This window comes from Scomber scombrus, chromosome 3, assembly GCF_963691925.1.
Source record: "Scomber scombrus chromosome 3, fScoSco1.1, whole genome shotgun sequence".
Classification (NCBI taxonomy): Eukaryota; Metazoa; Chordata; class Actinopteri; order Scombriformes; family Scombridae; genus Scomber; species Scomber scombrus.
This window is the reverse complement of record NC_084972.1, coordinates 16,829,737-16,851,309: the sequence shown is the minus strand read 5'-3', so window position 1 is coordinate 16,851,309 and position 21,573 is coordinate 16,829,737. Positions and strand designations below refer to the sequence as shown.

The window sequence follows — 21,573 nt, the reverse complement described above, 5'->3', positions numbered from 1 at the left end:
GCCAAAGTCGCAATAAATTGGTGGACATAATATAATTGAAAGTAGAAATGGTAACTTTATATTTATTCTTGTTTTTAAACATGATTTCCAATTTAATTCAAATCTCACTGGTTTATTTAACAGTTGTATTTTATAATTTATATACTTTATAATGTCCAGAGGGGAAACATGTAACCATGTAATATGAGTGTCTAAAAAATTTGTAAGGCAAAAGATTGTACAAGAATCATTTTGATTTTGCATCCCTTTTTGAATTTCAGATTTGGGTTTAAAAAAAATACTTGATGATGAGTCATCATTACGTGAGTCATGAAATAAGATAGTTAGATGGTTGACAAGAGTGTGATCGTTCTCATACGTTGCTGTCTTTTACCTGCATCCTCAGGAAATCACATATACTGTTACTTGACAATATGTATTTCAGTTAGAGCTGTAATTATTAGTCAGTTTGTAATTGTTTCCATCATTTTTCCAAGAAAAATGCCAAACATTTTCTTTCAAGAAATTATAACAGGCATTTGGCATTTTTCACTACTTTCTGGCATTTTATAAACAAGACAATTTATCGAGCAAATAATGATAAGATTAATCAATAATGAGAATAATCATCAGTTGAAATTTCATTGCACATCTTATGCTAATTGTATATATTTTTCTCCCACAGATCCAAGGAAGAAAACTAAAAGACCACTCTTAATACCTTCAGAACATTCACATTTCCTCACACATTAACACATTTCAGCATCCTTACATACACACCAAGGAACCAGAGCAGATATGAGTGAGGACAAACCAGCTGAGACGGTAGAAACTGCCACTGAGGTGAACTCTGTTCCTAACGGGAAGGGCCATGAACCTGGAGAGGAGATCACAGCATCGGCCAAAACACCATCTGCAGAGGACTGTGAAAAGTGAGTATACTCCTATTTATAATCCTAGTTGTATGTTGATATGTTAGGAATGCTATTAAATACTATTACTATAATAGAATTATCTTTACTATACTTATTAAATTTTGTTTCTAGGGTCTAAGTGCCCCCTAATTTCTACAGTTAGATGCTGCTCTGTCAGATGCTTTATTTTGCTCCACAAAACCCCACTAAAACTAATTTTCAAGGCATACTGCTTTTTAGACCAATGTAACACACCATGCTGAGCATTATGGTTTTTCTCGCTGAATTTAGGAGGTCACAGGCACCTCCACTGCATTGTGTCTTGACTGAAATTTAAGAGATTCCCAGGTTTCAAAAAACCTGGCAAGATACACAGAAAATGCTTTGTGTAATGTTTGTGAAATACATAATGTGTCCTTTTTCATTTCGCGATTTCAGAATCAGAATCAGTTTATTAGCCAAATTTGCAAGCATACAAAGAATATGTCTAGATGAATCACCTGGTGCTTTTTCCAGCTATTATAACATACCAGTTACTTGAGGTCTCATGTTTTCTCTCATGCATCACGTCACATTACAGTGCACACTGTGTGCTGTGTGTTAACAGAACATGGAGTGGAATAGGTCCCTCCATTTGACAGAAACAAGATATGATGTACTATATGTTTAATTAAGCAGCATCAACTTGTAAAACATCATTTTAATTAATGGCATCAATACCCAAGATAATGTACATTAGAGAGAGATACAGTGTAGGAGCTAATGTGTGTGTTGTGCTGAGACTGACTACAAGACTGATTATGTCACCCAGCTGCCGAGGGTGCAAATGCAGCTTAGTAATGATAGTGACTGTCCAATAACTGCAGGACCAAAGGCACAATCCTTGTAACTGCAAATCTTTTGTGCCTGTTAACTGCCTGGTGAAGGGTCCTTTTGCAAGACAATCACTTCTCATCTGCTCACACATTGTATTAGAATGTAAGCTGGATAATTGAGAGAGCTTAATGCCTAATTATCATATCACTGCTTGTCTTGTTGTCATTGTGTTGCCTGTAGTAGATGGTTCAATTAAAGTTTCTCTCGATTCCATTGGATACAGTTGGTTATAGATGGTCCCTTCATTGCATTATTTGTCTTGTTATATTATGACTGAGGGTGTTGTTTTTCCACTTTGTGCTCTCGTTGGGTGATGGATGGCCTCTCTCTACACTGTTTGTAGGGAAAATGTACCCAATAGTGCCCAGAATGCAAGGTATGTACAGTATGTTGGAGAATGCTTTTGATGTTTTTGAATGTGTTTAAAATTGAGGGTGCTGTATGTGTAATAATTGTGTTTCTTCCCATTAGTCCCAACAGAACTGAGAATGCAGAGGCCAACCTCCCAGAGAGCCAGGAGTTCTTATCAGGCATGGAGGAAAAGAAGACCACACGATTTACGGATGTAAGCTCTGACAAGCCCAATAGTCTTCTCTCTGTGGCAGCTCATGCACAATATAATACTTGCATGTAGTACGGGAGTATCTAACTTGTGTATTTCTCTCCTCTGTCTTACATTGGTTATAGTTTGAGGGAAAAACCTCATTTGGGATGTCAGTCTTCAACTTGGGGAATGCAATCATGGGAAGTGGAATCCTTGGACTTGCATATGCAATGGCAAATACAGGGGTCGTCCTGTTTTTGTAAGTTATTCATAAACATCTGGTATCATCAATAAATGTATAAACATAAACTTCATGATTGCAAAATGGAAGTATCAGAGCTGAATTGGAGCTTGCAGATGTTTTCTGACTCATTTTCTTCCCGCTTAGGTCTTACTAGTGGAGTTCTGCGTCACACATAATAGCACCTAATTGTCTAGTATTAGGCAGCAGACCCTGTTTATGCCACAGAAGCCGATCACAGAGCACAGATTAGTTTGATAGATATGGGCTAAGATTAAGAGCATACTGGTCATCATTTACTTGTGCTATAAACAAGAAGAATTGTAATCACAGATGCAAAAAATAACCACGTTCATTTTGTGGAGTTGATTCTCTGCCTTCCACAGTGGGTGTACATACTGTGTATATATATGAGGGGCTTAACATTTAAAAGCCTCTGCAACAGCATCTTCTGTCAGAATAATAACTTCAGCAGCTTCCAGGTTTATGGTTTATATTTTCATGCATGTTTTTTAAATCTCATTTAAATGCACTGTACTGTAGTTTGCCAACATTTCAGCTGGAGCAAGTTCTCTCACTGTTACTTTATGACAAGAGAGTAACAATAATGAGTAATGAGCATTTAGGCAAAGACTTGGGATTCTGTTTTTGGCACTACCCTTCTCTGATAAGATTTACTAACATATTTTCTTTCTCCTGAGCACTAGCCAGTATTAAACCACTCATATTAAAATAAAGGTTAAACAAGCACAAAGACTTGCCAGACATCTGCACATTTAATTAAAGAATAAGGCTAGCATTACTCAATTTTTCTTATTGTTAACAAATACCATGATAAGATTAAAACCATCAGTACATCAGTTGGTCTTTCCACGCTCTCTGACTTCCCTGTCCCCACTCTCAGCCCTAAGCCCATTGGTTTCTATGGGAGATTTTTTTCTTTCTTTTAAACCTTTATTAAATAATGCATGTGGCCACCCAACCTTTATTAAATGTGGGCGGCGTGTTGCATTCACTGCCCTGATATGTGAACAGAGAAATGCAAACGTCTTAGTTGGTGATTTTTAAAACATTTTGTTGTTGTCAGCATATGAATGTGTGTGTGAATGGGTGAATGTGGCTTTTAGTGTAAAAGTGCTTTGAGTAAGACTAGAAAGGTGCTATATAAATGCAGTCAATTTACCCTTTAGTGGATCGTATAGAGACAGACGAGAAATGAGAGGGGGTTAACCATTTAGCTATCAGGACACAGACGTCCTTTTTTTTTTTTTAACGGTCACAAAAACTATAAGTAAACTATGTATAATTTGCAAACATTACTCAAACAGGACGAAATTGGGAGTTTTTTTTGTGACTATTTTCAGTGACAAAATAAATCACAGCTTTAATACCATGTTCATGATATTAAAGGAACATGTTATCCAGTGAAAAGCTGTGGCATTAATACATTTCATTACATTCATAGTATGTTCTCTTTAATACATGCATAGCTATGGCTCACTGATGTTTTTTTCAGTCTTTGGATAACAGTGGAGATCTGTTGCACAGACCAGTCTTTGGCTACACAGACAATACATGTTGGAAGATTGTAAGTAAATTAACCAGATATATGTTCACACAGTTCCAACAAGGGGTCAGGTTGTCATTCATAGTAAATGGATCCTGCAAAGACATAACTACTCTCAAGAGTGGTTATTCTTTTAATCACTGCATAACAGCTGTCAAAGCTTTATATGCCTGCAAAGCCTGTTTAGGAGGTACATGCACAGGTTCCCGCATCAAAATGATCCCTTCTTGTTTGTCAAAATGATCAGACTTGTACTTCTGGTGGGTAACCTCCCCTATATGGCTGATAACATGGTGCTAGACTGTAAATGTGGCTGGTGCTGAAGCTGGCTGAGCCCCTATCAAAGCAATTATTAAGCAAATGTTATTCGAGGACACTATTTGAGCTCTTTTTCAAGGCAGTCTTGCCTGGAGGATTTTCCCTCATGTTGGAGAAAGCTTCTTAGTTTGAGCTGAGTTTTGTGACAGTGGTTTTGTCAAGCTGTCTTCTGTCTGGACTTGTTGAGCCCTGTGTCACTGATCACCAATGTTTTTGACAATTTGCCAGACAGGAGCTGAAATAAATTCTGTAGCTGATTAGTCTACACTTTGATGAATACACATAATTACATGCAAATTAATAGTACGTGACTGAATGCAACAGATAGCGTGCACTTTTTTCATCCTGTTTTAGATGAAAGGCTAAGTCTTTGTATACATATCTGCATGATCTTGCATCAAACAATAGACTAGCCACTGGGAAATACAGGCAGGGTCAGTGACATATTTGGCAAATGAATACTGGCAATTTTTTTATGTTCTAGGTTTGACTCCAGGCTGGCGATTGCCTTAATACTCACATTTTTTCTACTAGTGCACTGTGTCATTGTGAACCCTAGATCCTGCTCCTAAAGGGGACAGAAGACCTATATGGAGGAGAACATGTTTGGTCAAAAGCAACAGAGAGGACACCAAAGGCAAAAACAAATGTGTACAGCAAAATTTAGTGTGTTGCTCAGTCTTTTCTGTTAGAATTATCTCATTCTCCATATAACCTGCAAATAGCCTGTTTGAGATACTGCACTGTACTCTGCACTATACTGTTAACTTCCCGTCATTGACTTCAACCTCACATCACACTGATGTGAGCCATGATGCATTACGTTATTGCACATGTGACTGATGTCATTGACATTTGTGCCTAATATTATAACTAATAATAAGTATTTTATCATCAAAAGAAAAAAGTCAAGACTGTTGTAGTTGGCTTATTGTTTGGGATTAACTGAATTACAGCTGTGTTTATGGTTTATTTGGCTCTGAATACACCTTGTACCCAATCCTATTTAAAGTAGCAATGCTTTGAAGTGTTCAGACCGAAGTGAGGATATGGGTGAGGTAAGGACAGTCCATTGTTTCTGTTTATCTTATGGCCCAATGGTTTATATCACACAGATTTTTGTTTGCGGGTACAGAGGCTGTGACAGGTCAGCGGCCCCAGCCTGGGTAGGAATGCAGTGGGGCGGAAAGCTTTGAGCAGAGCACAGTGTGTCAGTCCGTCTGACTGTCAGCAGATCTGTCCTCCCACTGCCACTTGACTGACCAAATCCTCCACTGCAAGTCAGCCCAACATTCTTCCAAACTGGCCCACAAAAATACCCAAAACAAACAAAAAACCAGTTAACTGGCCAAGAGTTGAAGTCGAGGTGAAAGACGTGATGTCTTGCTATTCCAAAAGGAGAGAGGAATAGAGAGTGTGTGAGTATGAGAGAGAAAGAGAGAGAGAAAGTTAATGTCGCCAACAGTAACAACAGGAGGAAGAAAATAGAAAATAGTTGGAATGAGGTGGATGAGCCAAGACAAAGTTAGTCCCATTCACAAAACCTCTTCCTGCTGAGGTTTTTTCCCGGGGTGAAAACTATGAACATTTTTAAAATTTTAAAATAAACGTTAACGTTAAGGTTACAAATATGAACTTTGCAACAACAGCATTAATGGATATAGCAGCTTTTACTAGTGGTATTGTTTTCTAATTTATATGAAACATTTCAACATCATCATCAGTGTGCTTGTGTGTAACAAATGTATTCACTGAGTTCAGGTTTTCTGACACTGAAAACTTATTAATTCGTCAATAACTTAAATATGGCTTTGGTTTCCTTTGAGTGCTTTACAATAGTAGTCCCTGAGACACCCAAACAAAGGTTATGATATTGTAACCCTAGTTCTATTAGCACATGTGGAGCTCTCCACTGGGCTCGTTGGATAATACTCTCCTTCAACCACACGCACATATTCACCCACTAAATTTTGCATAAACTTAGCCGGCCAATCAGGACATATTTACCTAAGCGCATGTGGACCCCACAGTACATAAGGCAGCATGCCTGCTGCTTCTGTCCAGCATCCTACAACCTCTTCAGTGAGTGGTATAGCAGTGGCAGGCCCCATAGGTGGAGGGCTCTGCCTGTGCTAATCGGGTTACAATATCGTAACCTTCATTTTATCAAACACAGGCTCTGCCCTCCGCTGGACTTTATGGCTGCAGTGGGTGGAGCCTGTTGAATGAATCAGCCTCAATAATTCTGACCCACTAAGGTTTGTCGCCGGAGCCTACCTATATCACTGAACTGGGTGAGGCCATGGCCTAACCTCGGAGCAGTCTATTGTCACACAACAGACCCTTCGCACACTTCATTCTTCGGGTCATCAAGGAGCATGGGAAAAATGCAGATGTATCATGCCCAGAGGGGGGTCAGGACAGCCATGTCCAAGAGATGTACGACATGATATTATCTTCATCATCTGGAAACAAACCTGTTGTCTCTGTGGGGATGACCAAGAGTGGCAACAGTGTGTCACCAGCCGAAGCGGGGGGCTCCAATAACGATCCCAACACTTCTGGTGTTTTAATCTTGGCAATTGTCAGCAGTCCAAGCTGGGTGGTGGTGGCTGAAAACCTCTCCCTGCGTCAGGCACTTGAGGCATACTTTGTGGGGGTCATTGCTGGCTATAATGTGGGGACATGATGGGTAGTAGAGATATCCTTTAGGTAGCGACTCCATCCTAGGAGAAAGCTCGCTGATTGCTGAAGAAGAATGGATGCTGGGCAGTGGGGACACTGAGAGTATTATATGATTGTGGGTACAGTACTTATTGAGGAAAGTCTGTTACTGAAGATGGGGTGGCTAACTGTTATTGTGACTGGAATGGATTATTCCACCACTGAGGAATAAAGAGGAAGAAGATTAATGTTGACAAGGGATTTTCCTCATTCTGTCAATCTCAGCATTGCAATAGAAAAGTTTCTTTGAAATAGTCCATCTGGTGTGTGATTACTGAATGTGGCAGGGGGCAGAGGGTCCAACAGGGCAACCTCCTTGGCTCAGCTGGAGTAACAATCCAGGGTAAAGACGAGCCATGGGGACTCTGCTCTATGTCACAGCTTACAATAAATGCATTTCTATACTGCAGCTGTATAAATACTCTACAGAGTGAACGTACAATGCAATGTATAAAACCGAAATTGTTCTTGTTATTGAGAAAACATTTAAATGATTTACCTGGTTATAATGGTGTTTTTTTCTGTTGTTACTGAGACAAGGGGTTGGTAAAAATATTAAAGTAATGATTTACATGTCTCCTTTTTTTTCCTTTTCAGGGTTCTTCTAACAGTGGTGGCAGCCCTTTCATCATATTCCATCCATTTACTGCTTAAGTCATCTGGTATTGTAGGTATGTATGTTGTCTATCTATCTATCTATCTATCTATCTATCTATCTATCTATCTATCTATCTATCTATCTATCTATCTATCTATCTATCTATCTATCTATCTATCTATCTATCTATCTATCTATCTATCTATCTATCTATCTACCTACCTACCTACCTACCTACCTACCTACCTACCTACCTACCTAACTACCTACCTACCTATTTAGTGTCACACAGTACGAAAAAATCATACTGTCTGAATGTGTGAATCCTCCTATTACTTTACTCCAGCAACAGAATTTCATGTAACGTCTAAGCGTAATTAGATTTACAGTCTCTCTACAGATGTATATCTTGTTAGCATGGATTTCAGACAAGATAATATACTTTTATCTGATATTTGTGGATCAGGTATTCGTGCATATGAACAGCTCGGCTACAGGGCCTTTGGGACCCCGGGGAAGATGGCGGCAGGTATTGCCATCACACTGCAAAACATTGGAGGTGAGGTCACACACCACCATCTATCCTCACGTTTTTACACACACATTTTTAAATTTCCGGTGACGTTTCTGGGATAATGCTCATCGTACTATACTACTACTGATAATATGCTCTTTCTCTGTGCATTGTATGTACTCTGTTTTATGTATAACCTCTGCATATTTTAGTACTAACACGTGTGTGTGTGTGTGTGTGTGTGTGTGTGTGTGTGTGTGTGTGTGTGTGTGTGTGTGTGTGTGTGTGTGTGTGTGTATCTCCAATTCACAGCCATGTCCAGTTACCTGTACATAGTCAAGTCTGAATTTCCTCTGGTCATCCAGGCCTTTCTGAAGGTGGATAATCCTGCAGGGTGAGTGGTCAATTAACATTGTGCAATAGCATGTGACATCATGTATAGGGAACACATACTATGCCTTATGAGAAGGAATATGTGTCTGATTTGTAGTTAAATATAAATGTTAAAACCCATTCATTCCTGTCCTTTCAGGAAATTACTGGTATTGGTTTAATTTAAAATTAAGATTTCAGTCTTGGTGGATTTAGGGAAACCTGTGCTTACTGGTGATAACCACAAGTGCAGTTTAATTCTACAGGTCACAGAAATTGGGGGGTAGCAAATACAACTTGATCAGCTAATTTGTCAGAAATACAAGTGAAGAGTTACTGGTATCTGCTTACAATGCAACCAAACAAACTCACATAGTTTTTTTTATTAAGAAAGACAATATTCTGCATTTCTCCCTCTTACCATAAGTAACTGCAATATTACCTCATGCTTCACACAGCAGGTGTAGACTGTCATAAATCAGCAGGGGATAGTAAAAGCAGTTGGTTACAGGGTTAGGGATTAGGGGTTTGTAGTCTATTAACTTTAGCTTTTCATCCAACAACTCACTGTGGCTTTTACTGAGCAATAACTGTTTTTTTTAAAAATAACTGTTAAAAAATCCCAAATATATATGAAAAAAACAACAACTCAGCCACAATAAGCTGACTTACTGGAATGGCACAGGGGATTCCTCACAGTGATTTAAATCATTGTTTTAACATTGTTTATAATTTAACACTAGGGTTTTCAAAATATCATACCAATGTCATGTAAGTCCAGTATGCTTACATTTGCAATAAGAAGCATATCGGTCCCCATGTGAGAGCCACTCAAACAAACATATTCATTCTTTACAGGCATGTATGAGTGATTGACCAAAATCTGTGGCATTCCTCAACTTTCTCGTACCTAGAATTTACTCTTAGGTACAAAAAAAAATGAAGAGTGGTCCAGACATGTTGTAAAAGTCATTAACAGATAGTTTCTGTCTTCCTTCAGAAGGGAAAAAACTAGTTTGACTTAGAATTACAATATCTTAATCTGAATGAATCTGGAGTTTAAATGTGATACTAACATTTACTAAAATAATATATATATATATACTGACTAAATGTACTACTCTACAAAACTAAACTAGAGAGGGAGTTATTTTATATTTATTTGGATACTAGTTATTACATTTATTTGCATTCTTTGGCACAGCAACTTAAAGATTTCAGTAGAATTGCTAGAAAACCACTCTCACTTTGACAGCTGTCTCAGGTTCTTTCTGCAGGTCTTGTCCAATATCTTATACCTTCTGTTGCACCTGACAGTGAAACATCACACACTGTAGGCTACAATAACCTATTCTCTTGCCTAATATCTAAGTGACTGTCATATCCTTTGACTACCTCTCATCATGTACCGCTTTTTTTTAGAGAGACATTTTTTAGCATGTAACTCCATGTCAACCCATTCCCTCTTCATTTCTGTCACACCACAGCATGGCTCTGATGAGACATCGTAGGCAGCTGTATTAATATTTTCTAGTTGTTTTAGGTCCCCTGCTACTGGCACTCCTAAATTTGTTATGTTTTGGTGCTGATTTCTGAAAGCAGCACTTGAAGCTCCACAGAGTGAAAATCTGTTTGTAATCCCTTTGGTAACGTTTTTGTGAAGGAAGTTTGCCCACAAATCTAACAACATGTATCCTTATATGGACAGTTAAGGGGTTAATTATTTCTAATGATAAAATCTCATAAACACACATGTACTCATGATCAGGTGATGTTCATCGGGCTGAAATCAGTGATTTAAGATAAGCTTAGGCAGTTAAGAGAGATTGTTGATTCTTCCTTCAAACACTCATATGATCAAACTTTACAGAAAAAAAGTAAGAGAGTTCCAGGATAGGAATACTTACAAGATGCCCCCTTTTCTACATGAAATTCTGAAAGACTTATGTAAAAATGAAATATTTTGAAATAAAAATAACCCTACACACAGGATCAGAATTGCAGTGAGGCCTAAATTGATACATCTGGTTAAGTGTGACATTTGCCGACACTGCCATGCCTCCTAAAGATTAAAAAATAATCTTCTCATGCCACAAAAAGCGGAGCGCTATGCAATCATTTCTCTATTGGAATTCATGCAGTTGTCCTGCATGCACAAAGATTTTCAGCCTTCACAGAGTTCTGTCAGGCTGTGCCAGTTCGATGTGCTGAGCAGCTGGCGTGAGAACAGCTGTGATAGTGACCCCGGAGGAGGAGAACAGCACGGCCACCGAGAAACGCTCACATCAAAAACACAGCTAGGCTCCTCGGCCGAAAACGTAAACCATGGGATATCACCGGCTAGTGCAGGTGGCCTTGGAGACAAACAACACTCACTTCCTTGGATAGGATCTCAATTGTGATGTTACCCTCTTACCCCTTACCCCTTACTCCAGTTAGAGCCTCTTCTCACCTACTACTCAATTTTGAAAGAAGTGGGTGAAGAGCAGGGGGGTAGAAAAATAAGTATTTAAAGGATACAGTTATATGTCTGCTTACACAACCTGGTACAAAATGAGCAGAAGGTGTTATGATTTTTTTTTTTTGCCACAGAGGGTTTATCAGAGGGAACTGAAGAAATGTACATGTTCTCAGTGCTCATCTCAACCTGTATTTGTATGCAATCAGATTTGTGTCAGAATGATCAAACAAAACTTTTTAAACATCAAACAAAAATAATAATCTGAGAGAGAATAAAAATCATCCAAGCAAAAAAAAAGTTATCTCAAAAATAAAATGTATAACTTGCAAACAAATTATCTGTGTAATCATGTAAACTATTGGTCTTTTGCTATTTTCATAACATGTCCTTTTGTTTACAGTTCTCTTTTTCTTTCTCACTGACGGCTTTGCGGTTGCTCTCCCAGCTCTCTCCTTTGCACTCCCTGATTTTTTGCTTGCAGTTCTGATACAAACCTCTCGCGTGGGCAGGTCATTTAAGGCTATGCCTCCAAAAAAATCAGGGAAACATGAAATAGCAAAAGACCAATAGTTTATATGATTACACAGATAATTTGTTTGCAAGTTATACGTTTTATTTTTGAGATGATTTTTTTTTGCTTGGATGATTTTTATTCTCTCTCAGATTATTACTTTTGTTTGATGTTTGTTTGATGTTTAAAAAGTTTTGCTTGATCATTCTGACACAAATCGGATTCCATATATTTGCTCCTAAATGTTTATATCAATGCATCCCACTATGTCCAGTCACTATAGAGGTGATATACAGTGACAACATGTCCACGTTGTTTTCTGCTGTCCACTCTGTTTTCTGTGTGTAGCAGTGCTTGGTGCTGTGGGCCATGGTTAACAATCACTGTTTATTTGAAATGACAGACTAGATTGTCCCAGTGGCATTTCATCCTTTCAGTGGGTGTGTGTTTATATTGCTAAACTGTACAGGGGGTGGGCAAAACAACAGGGAAACCTCACAATCATACTATCGAATACAATAGCTTTACAACAGTGATACCTTGTAATAGAGTATAATTATACTATGGTAATACAACTTACTTATACAATATGTTAAGATAAATTATAATGTTTGTTGCCTGCATCTATGGCTCATTATTTTGAGTGACTTATTTGAATATTTTCCCAAATTTTTCCTTGCTTTCTGTAACAAGCGTATATCTGATACATACAGTATGTGGTCTCACAGCAGGCAACTCAGACATTAATTTCAGGTAAAAATAATCCATTGAAGTGGGGAAAAAAAAACCAACATTTTTTTTTTTGACATTAACAGTGTCAGATTTTAATTCCACTCCATGGTACATTTTGAGGCTGTAGTTTGTAGCGCTGTTGTTCTCACACATGGACACAGTGTCAATATAAACAGTGGTTGTTGTTCCATGGCTGTTGTATTGTATTACATGTACAGGGGTTCCAGTTGTTTTGTTCTCATTCTGCATGTGTACATGCATGCGTGTTTACCTATTTGTCTCTGCCTGTGTGTTAACGAACCTGACCCCATTCAGCTCACATGCACAATCAATGAACACCAGAGGCTCTGTCTGTGTGTTTGTACCAGTTGTTCTACCTGTCAACCTATCAGTAAGCTACTGTCATGTCAGTGTGGCAAGTGCTCTACTTCTACTTGATTATCAGGTGATTTCTGTCACTGTTTTGTCACTGTCGCTTCTTTGTGATTCTGCATTTGTGTGCTTGTATGTGTTTGGGAAAAATATTGCATGTTTGTGTGCATGTGTGTATCAGTGAAAGATTATGTTCCAGATGGCCAGAGGACAGGGTGACAACAGGATAGATGAGCCTCTTCATTTCTGAGATGTGTGTGTTTGTGTGTGTGGCCAACAGATGTTGCATCTTAGTGTCTCCCACCTAATACAAGACTAGAAAATAATCACCCCAACTGTGTCAATCTAAAAATAGCTCACAGCGGTTATTTCCTAGACATGGCTGTGCATGAGACAGTAATGTGTGATGCGTTGTGTCAGTGGTGTTTCTGTGAATCATGTGTTGCCGAACTTCTCTTATGAATTTCCTCTATTCAAATAATGTTTTTTTTTAGTTTGGCAGTGTAAAGGAATATTTACACCTTGAATATCAGTTTCCATGCTATGTAATGTATTACTAGGTGACGAATGATAGATAAATGCAGTGTAAATACAGTTACTTATTGTTTGGGCAATGCATCAGTAGTTCATTTGTAAAGGTGTATAAGCTTTAAATATTTTCTAAAGTACCCTTCAGTAGCACCATTTGACTGGGCAAACCAGCCAGTGAGTCAGTCATATCCCTGCAGAGCTTTGTGATACTATGTTTAATTACATTCTCAGTGTCCTGTAGTTCTTTACAGTGAGGACAAGGTTTTTTTCCTCTAACATATTTGATTCAAGTATTTAAATACATGGAAAACACTGTTTAAATTGTGTTGATTTATGTTTAGCAGTGGGTGAAAACCTCAGCACTGGTGTGTGCATATAATATAATCCCTAAGGTGCTCTTCTGCTTTTTCCAACGCATAAGACCTGGCCTTACTTGTGTGCACCTCATTTTCTTGTTGTTCTCACACTCTTCTCCTGCGCCTTCTCAATCAATATCCATCTCTGCAAATGCTTAACAGAAGTGAGATTGACAGGAGTATTTAAGCCGGGTAATTCTAAATCAATACCTTTAATTTTCTTGGTGTCTTTCTGCCTCTCTGCAGTGAATGGTACTTGAATGGAAACTACCTCATCATCATTGTATCTTTAGCAGTAATATTGCCACTGGCTTTCATGAAACAGCTAGGTGAGTATGTAATATGATCTCCTTCCTACAGTGCAGTACACATCTCATGAATGTTTCAGTCTGGGCCTACTCAACTTATTTTGTTGTGCTTTGCACAGTATGGTTGAATCAGTGTAGCATTGGCTTCTAAGGGGTTTATAGAGACCAAAAACAGAGTTATGAAAGAGTGAATATTAGACTTACATTCACTTTGTGGATAGAAATACAACTGAAATCAATGACAATGTTGTTTTGTAAGTGCTGGATTTGTAAATAAAATTGGCCTCAAAATAAGTTATTGTTGGTTTAAGTTTGCTAGCATTAGCCACTGTAAGCTACTGGTCATACCAAACAGAGTAAGACTGGCAGAATAGAGCAATGCTGCATTTTATAGGTAATGAATTAAACTTTTCATTTTTAAGAGGAGTGTGTTAATGTGTTAGATTGGGTAAACAGAACTATATTATAAATCAGGATGACACTACTTGAAGAATTGTGAAAAAAAACCCCAAGGTGTGAAAATATATGAATTCAGCAAATGTTGAATGAAGCCAGCTTTTTCACAACATCCTGCAGGGCAAGAGGCAGAGACTGTGTGGAGCTTGCAGGGTTTTACATAGTGACTAGCTCAAGGAAACTTTTTCAAGGGGGATGTTGTTACCATCAAAGCTTGAATCTAGGTCTTCTACTTGAATAAAAAAAATCTCTAACTAACTTGTGAGACTTGAACTGATGCACTTACCTTGTATTCAGATATACTGAATCGAATAAGGGGGTGAAGGGTACTGGAATGAACTGAGACCTCTACATAGATGTTTCAGATTTTATATTAGGGGTGATGAATTTCCTTTTTAGAATCTCAAATCTACCTTTCTCTGATTAGTATTTCTCAGAGCAAAATGAGCCTGTTGTCTTTCTCCTCCTCTCCTTTGTTCTTTTTCATGATTATTTCCACTGTTGTCCTCAGTTGTCTTGTGGTACATGGCTTCTTTCAGTCACGCCTGGTATCAATGTGTAACCATGTCCGATAATTGTAAACATTGATAAATTGACAAGAGTTGCTCTTGTGACACACACTCACATGCAAGGTCGGTTAGTGTCATGCAGCCTGTCTGCCTCACAAAGCTTCAGATGACAAAGTGCAACAAAAACAGATGGAGAGAAGAGAAAAGCAGATAGACACAGACAATTTGGATGTGAGAGGGGGAGGCGGATTGGCTGACCTCTTGTGAGAAGTCTGACGAGACATCAAGGACAACAGAGCCAATCGGTGCTGTCAGAGTCAGTAATGAGCTCCAACTCACAGCACATTAAATCGGTTAAATGAGTTCAACAAGAAATAGTTGCTTTACCTCACTAGTGATTTATTATTAGAGTTAGAGTTAGAGCAGGGAGGGGAGATATTACATCTACATTACATTTGCATTTCCCACCATATTAGCCTTAGTGTAATATCCTTCATATTGAGCACGACCATGTAATCCAAGATGAGAGAAATGCTAATGAAGTGTCTGTTTTTAGGGTATCTGGGATATACCAGTGGCTTCTCCCTGAGCTGCATGGTTTTCTTCCTGGCTTCGGTAAGTCTTTTGACTCTTCGTAAACATATGTGCATGTAAATTAAGCTTCTTGTCTTCCTTCTTGTGTCTTGCCTGTTGGCAGAAACATAAAGACAACATATTCAGATGCACTGGAATCAGCCTGTAACAAGATAGATTGTTTTTACCTTCCCACTATGTCTTTAGTATTCCCTACTCTCTTTACTCATTGCTATGGACTAATGTTTGCATGCTACAGTTCCAGGCTGTGTTGTTTCTCTGTCTTGCTCTGACCTAGTTTTGGCTGTGTGAGCTGTAATCCATGCATTGCTCTCTCCCTCTCTCTCTCTTTTTCTCTGGCTCTCTCAGTGCCATATTTTCCGCCTGTCGGTATGTTAACTCTGTCCCACAGCCTTTGTCTCTAGTTAAGGCTTTTTTCCTCTGCACTGTGCAGGTCATCTACAAGAAGTTCAATACCCCATGTCCATTCACGGACTTTTCGTTCAACGGCACTGCCAGTGTGCTGAATGTCAGTGTCAAAGACCCTGGTGGGGAGGATGACCCTACTTGTATTCCCAAAATGGCCAACCTCAACTCACAAGTAGGTTTACGCATGCCACTCAATCTGAAACTGCAAATCCACATCCACTGCCATGGCCACTGACAGCCACCCACTTATGTCATAGTCATTTTCAGCATGTTGCCAGTGACAGTTCACAATCCAAGCATGGTGATCACACTTGTTTTGAAGCACTCGGTTGCACTCAAAAAAGGGAGCAGGCCTTTTATCAAGCAGTTTATTATAGACATTAAAATGTGATTCATGCAGGGCTCAAAGATGGACAGTGACCCCCTGAGCTGTCTACTCCTCTCAGTAGAAGAAAGAAACTGCTTTGGCATTCTGTTGCTCACACTGAGTTCATCAGGTTTGCCCTTTCGTGGGCCAAAGAGATTGGTAATGAGTAAAATGGGAAAGACGTGGCATTTCTCTAAGTACCCTCATTTTTACTTGCTGTACATACCTTCGCAACAGGACAGGATTCTTGAAAGACTCTTAATCACAGCTGGTTGCTTACATTTATTTGACTGTGATATTACTTCTCTTTATTTTTGTTCAACTATTTTACTCTACCGAGCTTTAGTAAATACTGATTTGTGTTCATGCTTTTTATGAAATCCTATCAAGTCTTTATTAGCATCCTTTAAAGATGTATGGGACTTGGTAACCCAGGCTAGTAAGACCAGTCCCTGCTGCTTAGCAGCTTACAAGCAAGGCATTCTTAAATAGGCTAAAGCTGGTCCACAGCCAGGCCCAAGTTAATCACAGGGAAACAATTAGCTCTCTGTGATGCGTCTGAGGGAGTAATGGGCAGTAAAGCGCGAGGTTGGTGGTAAGACGTCTGGGATGGCGCTGCTGTATCTATGGTGACTTGTTGGGTTCATTTTCAGACGGCCTACACCATCCCCATCCTGGCGTTCGCCTTTGTGTGCCACCCTGAGGTCCTGCCCATCTACACAGAGTTGCGCAAGTATGTTCTTAAGACTGAAAACTCCTGCTTACTCTTGGACAAGAAGTCAGTTGCATAACAAAGAGGAAGGCTACTATGTCTGCTTTGTGTTTGGCTGATCATAACCTAGTCACATGCACTGCTTTCATTTTATTTTCAAATGTGTTCTGCACTGCTTGAGTGACGTAGCATGTTGTTAGTTTAAAGTTATCATCGTGCTTTGAAACCACTGTTACTTGTCCTCCTAAGATGAATGTGGATGTAACTGAATCTTTGAGGCTTCAAAAATATCCCTGCAGCTGATGATCGTTTTTTATAGTAACTGGACTACAGACTTTTTGTATAAGCATATAATAGGATGTTGTGTGTGTATGTGTGTTTGTTTCTGTTTGTGTGTGACATCATATTGCAATATCTTCTGATTTCAGTGCCAGCAAGAAAAAGATGCAGCATGTGGCCAACATCTCCATTGCAGTCATGTACTGCATGTACTTCCTGGCTGCTCTTTTTGGATACCTAACTTTCTATGGTGAGGCCTGGTCCTCCTCCCATGGCACAATATTCTGTCCGCAAACAGCCCCCACCCCCATCTATCTATCTATCTATCTATCTATCTATCTATCTATCTATCTATCTATCTATCTATCTATCTATCTATCTATCTATCTATCTATCTATCTATCTATCTATCTATCTATCTATCTATCTATCTATCTATCTATCTATCTATCTATCTATTTTTTCTTTTTTTCTTCATTCATGCTTCCAATTAGTTAATTGTAGCAAATGTCATGTTTTTGTTTTCATATTAGCATGTGTATTCTGAGTAACTATGCAATAACAGAACAGTGATCCTTAAGGTTGAAATGTCCCTTGAAGTGTGTACCCCCTCTAGTGGCCATAATGTAAACCTCACAATGCCCAAAAGACATAATAATTTAGGTTGTTTTTTATTTTATTTTTAATTTAATGTTTTTTTATATACATGTTTTTTGTACCATATTTCCTCAAATAGTGTCCAGCGCCTTTCTTAACCTCAACTGCAGAGGGTACCAGGCCTTTATTGGAAGCAGGCTTATATTAGAGAAAAGGCCTTTATTTCTAATTCCCTCTATCTAATAAGTATATTTTCTCAGACTTTAGAACAAAGTCGTCTTGTTTTCTGACTTGCCTCCATTAGCCCTCTACTGTGTAGAGTCCCATATGGTTCTTCAAATTTAGCTACTGACATCTTGTGGCACTTGTAAGTTACTACAAAGTTGGATCTGACATTAACACATACAGTACACACCCACAGTGACTGAAATAGGAAAATAAAACTTTAGATGAGTACTACAGAACAACAAAGTGTTGAAAATAGAATAATAATATGGTTGAATTTATTCACTTAAACTCGTGAATATGTACCTTAAGCTTAACTAGCACTAGGAATTTATCTACCCCTGTTTTTTTTCAGGTCTGTTTTTGTTTGTGTTGACCACGCCACTGACCATTATCTGAGACCTGGCTGTAGTACAACAGTAATACAGAAATAGAACAGCATATGACAAACATTTCGTTATCGTACCTAATTATATAACACTTTTACTGAAATGTTCTTTTCAGTTGATATTATTTTCACAAATTATACTCTGTCATTTGTTTTAGAGGTGTGTCTCTATTTTTCTGTTCTTGTCTCTTCCAGGTGAAGTGGAACCTGAGCTGCTTCACACCTACAGCCGTATTGACCCATATGACACTTTGATTTTGTGTGTGCGTGTGGCTGTGCTTACAGCTGTCACACTCACTGTACCCATCGTGCTCTTTCCTGTAAGTACAATCTCAGCACCTACTGTTAACACACATTGGCTCTCATATTTGTTTCCTTATGCATGGACTCTGCAGTTGGTTCTAATAATGAAACACAATTGTTGACAAGGGTTTATTCTTAGGCTCTTAGCATTTCATCTTTATTTGAATTTTATTTTTAAATTATTTTTGTTTCTGTTTTATATATATGAATGTGTCTACCTATGTTTACAGTATCATTGTGTGTGTCTGTCTTGTGTGGACTCCTGTAGTACCTTTTTATATTCTCTCTTGTAAAGCACTTTGTGACATTTGTCTGTGAAAAGTGCTATATTTTATTATTATTATTATTATTATTATTATTATTATTATTATTATTATTGTTTGTTATGGTCAGGTACGGAGAGCGATCCAGCAGATGATGTTCCCCAACAAGACTTTTAGCTGGCTCCGTCACATCGCAATTGCCTTCGTTCTGCTCACTCTCATCAACCTGCTGGTCATCTTTGCCCCCAACATCCTGGGCATCTTTGGGGTCATAGGTATGTAAACAAAAGCTGGGAAAAGGGGGTTTAACTCACTAAGCACCAACATTTAGATAGACTCCATTACTATTAAAGGTACACTGACAAATCCTGAGTAGCTTTTGTGATACATGAGATATCCATTATGCGTTATACATATTTCATATGTGCCTACTCTATTTTGTATATAATCCACACAATACCGTATAGCACTTTCGTGATCTTCTGGATGGAAAATAAAAAGAAAGAGACATATCAAAGATATATAAGAGAAAGACAGACATCCTATTAAATACACTTAGTAAAGGCACAATTGCACGTAACAGGATTTTGAGATAACATTTTAAATTAGCTTTTTGAGAACAGTAATTAAAATGTTTGGAAATTGATTTTTTTTCACTGGGTCTGGTAATATAACATCAATATTCATCTCAGCATGGGGGACAGAATTAATATAATCAAGTTTTTCCATTTTCAACTAATTTCTGTATAGTGTTGTTAGACTAGCAGCAACACTTAATGAGAAATAAAGGCAGTGAGAATTTATGGAAAATTGGCTTCATGAATAATAATGTGTTTTTTTGTGGGCTTCCCAGGTGCCACATCTGCCCCTTGTCTTATTTTCATCTTCCCTGCTGTTTTCTACATACGTATTGTACCCAAAGAAGAGGAACCACTGCGCTCAGTCCCCAAAATCCTGGTGAGTATTGTATGAGAATGACAGAAATGGTGTCATGTTTTGTTTATTTGAAGTTGGCCAGACATAGCTGGGCTGTCTAAAAATGTAGCCTTAAATAGACACACAGACAAACAACAAATTAATATACAAAGGGAAGAGAGAAATGTGCAAATTGTTCATGTGAGCTTCATTAGCATTTCTCTCTACTAGGGCAAATCCTAAAATGCTGAACTAAAGAAGTGTAGTGACATTTGAGGCACTTAATTAAATGGTATAATATAACAAATTGTCAGTATTCTTTTTTCAGTGACTCTTAATTTGAATGAACTGGTGTTGAATACTTTTCCAGCATAATTTTTAGAGGTCTCTAAAAATCTTTAATCTAAAATCACAAACTTGAGTAGGACCCATAGACTGTAGGTAGGACCGATAAATAGGACAAGTTTATATGTAGGCTTATGATATTTGCTTGTGTCAGATATATCTGTAGGGGCAAGTTTTTCAGTAGATAAATAACAAGAAATTGCACTGCAGAAATGCCAAAGTTTTGTTTTCTTCTGTGTGGCAATTTAGACACTGTGACACAATTACGCAACTCAACAGCGTCTTTCATTGTCTCACAGAAGAAAACATCAGGATTTTTTCTCAGACTTTAGAAAGCTCACTCCACAACCACAGAAGAAATTATACAAATGCTTTTACATACTGAGCCTGTACACCTTGTAAAGAGTAAACTGAACTTCATGAGTAAAATCAGTAGTATCCTCCTTTAAGGGATAAAATGTAAAGAACAACAATTATGACCCGATGTGTCGTTTATTCATTTTGAATTCTTAAGAATCTATATCAGTATCTGCCTGTAAAATGTAATATTGGTCATTCTTTTTATCCTCATAGGTAAAGTAATAGAAAGATTGATGAATTTATCTGGTCACAGTCACTCACATATGTAATGATTTACTATGGGAGTGATATCATTTAAATGTCATTACATCACATTACAGATGTAACAATTCCCAGTCTGAACGTCATGTATCCAATTAACGTTTCTAGAATAATCTTCATTTCTCCTGTTCTCACTGTCTATAACTCTCTCTTTTTCAGGCTGCCTGCTTCGCTGGAATAGGCTTCCTGTTTATGATAATGAGTCTCAGCTTTATTGTCATTGATTGGACATCGGGCACCAGCAAAGCCAGCAGTGGTCACTAGGCACCACCCTCCAACTTTCTTTTCAGGTTTTATATTGTTGATTTAAATCTGTGATGTAATGTTACTGTTTTTACTTTGGATCATGTTTGATGTTGAAGATGCCCTGTCTTTTCCATTAGAGAATATTGGCCATAGAGGAGAAGCCTGGAGCTTAGGAAGGCTCTCACTCTGTCATTATGTTGTACTGTACATCCTGCCAAGCAGTAACAAATCCAGGCCAGTGGGCTTTTCATGGAAAGTTGATAGTGCATTCACAAAATAGGCCAGGTGCATAAAGATTGATGTTGACATTTGGAGGCTGTGCCTTGTGAAGTGGACATAATTTTTTTTTTTTTTTAAAGAAACAATGTAGGAAGCTGTTGTCTTTATACACCTGTACCTGTGCTGGTTGTGAGCATCTGGCACGTCT

The 21,573-nt window shown here is 38.2% G+C and overlaps 1 protein-coding gene across 1 annotated transcript in view; it reads left to right on the top strand.

Moving 5' to 3' along the window:
- LOC134005203 (sodium-coupled neutral amino acid transporter 3-like) overlaps positions 1–21,164 on the top strand; it is a 34,110-nt gene extending 12,946 nt beyond the window's left edge. Inside the window, exons 2-17 of the mRNA XM_062444265.1 lie at positions 665–911; positions 2,113–2,145; positions 2,241–2,334; positions 2,457–2,572; positions 7,761–7,834; positions 8,228–8,320; positions 8,588–8,669; positions 13,857–13,939; positions 15,440–15,498; positions 15,911–16,057; positions 16,906–16,985; positions 17,393–17,493; positions 18,649–18,773; positions 19,150–19,294; positions 19,873–19,976; positions 21,060–21,164. Coding sequence (XP_062300249.1) covers positions 778–911; positions 2,113–2,145; positions 2,241–2,334; positions 2,457–2,572; positions 7,761–7,834; positions 8,228–8,320; positions 8,588–8,669; positions 13,857–13,939; positions 15,440–15,498; positions 15,911–16,057; positions 16,906–16,985; positions 17,393–17,493; positions 18,649–18,773; positions 19,150–19,294; positions 19,873–19,976; positions 21,060–21,164 — 1,575 coding nt within the window. The 5' untranslated portion in view covers positions 665–777. The remainder of the gene's footprint in view (positions 1–664; positions 912–2,112; positions 2,146–2,240; positions 2,335–2,456; positions 2,573–7,760; positions 7,835–8,227; positions 8,321–8,587; positions 8,670–13,856; positions 13,940–15,439; positions 15,499–15,910; positions 16,058–16,905; positions 16,986–17,392; positions 17,494–18,648; positions 18,774–19,149; positions 19,295–19,872; positions 19,977–21,059) is intronic.
- The last annotated feature ends 409 nt before the right edge of the window (positions 21,165–21,573 follow it).